Source organism: Thunnus thynnus, chromosome 10 (assembly GCF_963924715.1).
Source record: "Thunnus thynnus chromosome 10, fThuThy2.1, whole genome shotgun sequence".
NCBI classification, from domain to species: domain Eukaryota; kingdom Metazoa; phylum Chordata; class Actinopteri; order Scombriformes; family Scombridae; genus Thunnus; species Thunnus thynnus.
In genome coordinates, this window is record NC_089526.1 from 3,859,257 (window position 1) to 3,864,379 (window position 5,123).

At 37.4% G+C, this 5,123-nt stretch overlaps 1 protein-coding gene across 1 annotated transcript; it reads right to left on the reverse strand.

The window, feature by feature from the left end:
- Positions 1–332: 332 nt before the first annotated feature.
- Positions 333–4,356, reverse strand: LOC137190822 (C-type lectin domain family 1 member B-like). Its single transcript, XM_067600492.1, has 6 exons — positions 3,892–4,356; positions 3,111–3,200; positions 2,484–2,714; positions 2,073–2,224; positions 1,781–1,881; positions 333–728 (listed from the first exon to the last, which is right to left on the reverse strand). Exons 1-6 carry the CDS (start codon positions 4,103–4,105, stop codon positions 596–598), a joined length of 921 nt encoding a protein of 306 aa, XP_067456593.1. The 5' UTR covers positions 4,106–4,356; the 3' UTR covers positions 333–595.
- Between the last annotated feature and the right edge of the window lie 767 nt (positions 4,357–5,123).

Genomic DNA, 5,123 nt, shown 5'->3' on the forward strand with positions numbered 1-5,123 from the left:
TGCCATATTTGCAGTTTTTGTGTTTTCATTATTTTGTCGTATTTGTTGTTTTATGTGGTGAGTCTTGTTGTGGCTCACTGCAATTTAATGCTTGTGTAGGCATGAATTTCATTATTTGAGTTATTATTTCTTTACAGAGAATCAAATAGCTTACACCAGCAGCCATGTTTGACTCTGAAAAGAACATATTGTAAAAGAGTTATCATACTCTTACTCTGTTTTGGCATTTCATCACTGTTATGCAGGGAAAAATCATACAAAATTTTATGGTTGTAGTAAAAATTTAACTATTTGACAACAAAATATGAATGCTGCAATTCAGTGGTAGCACTTTTAAAGGCAAGAAAGTCTCCTTTATTGGTCAGAGTAAAACACAACATCACAGATTAACTCTAAATTTAACATAAAACAGTCAAGACACAAGACATACAGTAACTAAAAGTGCACACAGACCATAAAATATATCCAGCACAGGTATAATAAACACATTAAATCATCACAGGATTTTTAAATGTGTGTGACATAGATTAATAGTAGCTGTTTGCTAAAGTGGGTGTTTATTGTGTGACTCTTCAGGTCTGATGGAGGTCGTGTATCACTTAGACTCCCTCTCGCATACCCAGTTGTGTTGTTCTTCACAGGGGGCAGGGACCCACTGTGCTGGAAATTGTTGAGCATAGACGCAGTTCAAAAGCTCACCATCTGACTGCAGCCCATTATTCTTGTTACTACAAAACACAACACAACAGTTTTTGTGGTATCAAACATAACAATGTATATATTGTAGCTGACATTATTATCCATGTATCCATAATTATCCATCCATTCAGTTTGGGTGACTTTGGCACCTTGTAGTGACTGGTGAATTTATCTTTCTCTTTCTGAACCAAGCGGCAGCCAACACGACTTGAGGTTGAAGCCGGTCTCTCTCAAGGAGTCATTGTGGTCTCAATTGCTAAATTTGGGCCTTCTAACAAGTCTGCTGTTGGTCATCATGGTGGAAATGATTGCTCCATTAATAAGATTTGAACACTTATAGTAGGTTTTGATATCTTTCCTCTTAACACACAATTATACATCACTTTGCAGGGAAGCAAAAGGTAATCCAACAGTAGTATATGATAAACTAGTGGCTTGTCTTTTTAAAGTAGCAATAATTGATATTTTTCATAATAGTAACGTCAGTGTGTAAAGTGTTGTGTATGGCTCATTATGGTGAGCCTACAGAGAATCATCAGCAACTCTGCAGCTCTCCTCTAAAGCTTTACGGAGCTTTATAGTGAGTTTCAGCTCAGTGTTGTTCTGTCCGGCTGCGAGTTGACTGTTTTGATTGACTCTCAGCGCTCTCATAATATCGTTTTTGGCTGCAGTAAGCAGCTGTTTTCAGTGAAAATGGTCTAAAAAACCCACTGTACACTACCTGCTCAGCACCAAATGTCAAACAGACACAGTTACAGCAGCTGTAGATTAGCTGGTGAACATAGTGAAACATTTAGCAGGTTAAGATACTTACATTCATCAGATGGACAGAAACTAAAATCCAAATGAATGACAATGACAGTGATAAATTAGTCAGGCATGGTCCTACATTTCCAGCCAAAAAAACAGCAGAATAAGGAGAGTTTCTTCAAACCTTTTTCTCTGAATTTGGAGTCGCCAGTTCAGTGGACAAGTGTTCTTCTCTTTGACCCAGTAGCTCATGCATTTATCAATACACAATGAAATGTAAATAGTAATGCAGTAATAATGTACACCTTGGGAAACATTCAAAAAGCCATACCGATAAGTCAGTGAGCTTCCGTCCACCCAAGTCCATGTCTTCTCTGGACCCCTCCTCAACCCGATCCACATAGTAAAACTGCTAAACATTTGGATAATATCCTGTTGGGAGAGATTTGTGGCTTAGATTTGATCTTGATTGTTTATCTAAAAGTGGTTGATGAGGTCATCTTACTTGAGTTCATAGATTTAGTGAAATTATGACAAGTTGCAGCATTCTTGAGAAACGACCTGCTTGAATGATGCCTGAATGGCTTTAGGAAAAACAAAAAAAACAAAACAAATATAAATACCTCTTCCACTTCATCATTTAAAATCACCAAATGAGCTCTTTTATCCACACAGTCTCTGTTGGCATATCTCCAGCCCTTTTTCTCAGAGGAAAGTAGGTAACAGCTCGACATGTATCGCCTCCACCCCACGGGACATCTTTTAATTTTTTGTTCTGCTCAGGACAGGACAATAATTTTAACAGGACAATTCAGAATGGGACAGGACAAACTGAAACAAGGCACAAAGACACAGGACAGGAAAGAAGAGACATGACGAGAAAGGACAGGGCAGGGTGAAATTCGATGAAGAAAATGGCAAGAATATTTGAGCTTCAAATAAAGAAACTGACGAATCAAAACAAAAATCAATTCCTGGTCTGAAACAACTGTCAACTAAATAATATTTAGAAGAAGAAAAAAAAGCTCACTTACCAGTTTCAGAAAGCCTTGTTATCAGTCTTACTCTTTCAGATTGAAGTTTTATTATCTGATTTTCTTGTTGGTCAAGCTGGCTATTTAAAATCTCCATAGCTCTGTTCAGGTAGCTGTTTTCCTCTACCATTTGGTTTTTCTTTTGAAGCAGAGCCATGATGTCACGAGGTGACATCTGGGAGACATTGGTAAAGTTGATGTGGTCAAAGTCGGACTCGTTACAAGACCCAACTAGGAAGGAAAGATAATAAAGATGTTCCCTTTTTGTGGATCATAGCTTACTCTCAGAGACTTTGCTTTGACTGAGTAAGGAAAAAACAAAAGATTTTCGTAACATTTACAACACACTGAGGCTGCCATTGCTACATTTTGAAAACTTTTCACTCCCAGCTTTCACAAAACTTCCTTGGAGGACCAAAGAACTGCTGTGTTTGTTGACTGTTGTGACACCCAAACAACTCAAGTCATTAACTGATGGATTTCCTGTACTTTTGGTGTATTTAGCAGTGTATCAAATGGGGTTAAAATTAGCTTTGCAGGTGCTTTGGTTTATGAAATCTGTAGTTTTACTCAACGGGTTTACTTGTCTCTTGCTGCGTGATGTGGAAGGTGCAGGCTGATACTCACTTCCTCGGTGGTGAAGGGAAACATTGAGAACGAACTGTATGATGCACAGCAGGACGAAGCCGACTCCAATCACCTTGTACACTTTTGCCCCTATATAGGAAAAGATACACACATAACAACTGACAATGATTCTGTTATCTGCTACAATCCAAACCCAGTAGAGAGTCTCTCCTGTTACAATGTGACAACGTTGAATACACAATTATATAAAATGACATGTAACACAGACATTGATGAAACCTGATTTATAAACAGGGGCTTTCCGCAGCGTCACAATTCTTAAGAAGACTCTTTAAACAGTTCAAGTGTGCTTGAGAGGCCTCTCAAAGTGCTTTAACAAATTAACCCAGAAATACGCATAACTAAACAGAAACAACAGTCACAGAATGCATAAATCATAATAAAGATCATCATCAGAAAGAGATGATTCAGTAAAACTAAAAACTTACTTTGTTACGGAAGATGTAGAAATGGTAAAAACACTTTGTAACATGGACATTTTGCTCTGTGTGAGTATTTTTAGTATTTTTAGATATAGTTTTTTTCTTCTGTGAAAAATGTTTTCCCCCAAAGTACATACAGTATGTGGTTTGCAGCAATGATGTGTGTGTGTGTGTGTGAGAGAGAGAGAGAGAAAAAACACTTAATCTGTTAATCTACAAAGGAATCAAAGCTGCCCACATAAAGCAAAATGTCACTATGAAAGGGTCAGAGGTCACACCAACACTTTTGGAGACATAAAATGAAAACATAACAGAAAAGATGTGGATATTATTCTGACCTGAATAGCAATTTTCTGTCTTCTCCAAACTTTGCCTCCCTTCATCCGCTGGTGTATTGACATGGTGTCGCATCTCCATTCTCATTTCAGTGGCCATGTTGAATGAACTGTTAGAAATAGTTGTGTGTTGTCCTACAAAATGTACTATACTTCTGGTCACCAGCTGCCTTTCTGGTGTAGATGTCTGTGTGTGTATAAATGCATAATTCCCCATATAAAGCAATCGATTTCACAATTATTGTTGTGTTACCAAACCACAGATAATAAAAAGGAAGTAATTTCCTAAGAGGCAACTCCAAGATAACAACACAAGTAGGCTAACAGTAGTGATGGACATAGACATAATAATGGGCACCCTCTCTTGAAGTTAACTTCCTCATTAATTGATATAACATCAATTATAAACCTGCACCAAATATTTAGTGTCTGGAGTGACGCTCTTTCCTGTATTTACTGTATGTTTCTGGCTTAAACAGTTTTATTACTTTCTAGCAAATGTTAGCCTGTCAACATAGCCAGGCTCTCATCATTAGCTTGTCGATGAACTCTGATTTTCAGCTGATTTTTGAGTCTGTGACTGTTAGAATTGTATTATAACTCTCCTCTTTTAGAAAAAAAATGAGACTATGAATATGTTTTATAATTTATTCTATAATTTCATGTTGTATTGTGGGCAGTGAGAGCAGTAGCCTTCCCCTGTTTTTAGATTATCTGAGCAGTCAGATTCTGACACAGTAATTCCACATTTAGTCCCACCAACAAATGCTGTAATTTGCCCCTAACCCCCTAACCCGAACCGTAAGTATGACATGTGAGCAGCAAAAAGCACTGGTCTGGAAGCAGAACAGGACAAAACTGAGCTAAAAGGTAAGAGAATATTGAAATACAATCCTAGTTGGTTTGTATCTTAATGCACATACACAATCTTCAAACCATCTCTTTAAAAACCTGAAGTGGTGTCACATATGTCGCATCTGTGTGATTTCTGGAAACCGCAGAGCGGTTATGGTTTACTATAGACTTTCAAATAAAGTTTTGAAGCCCTCTGACAAAAATGGAACAACATTACAAACTCAAAATGTGCAGCAAAGCTTTGTGTAAACCCAAACAACTTTATTTTTAAGGCTCAAAACATATCCAATAAGAGTCCATTTTGGGGGAACAGGTACAAAATAATGCACAAGTTGTCTAAATATATAAAGTTGGAGTAATGGTGCCACAATAAAAAAAAA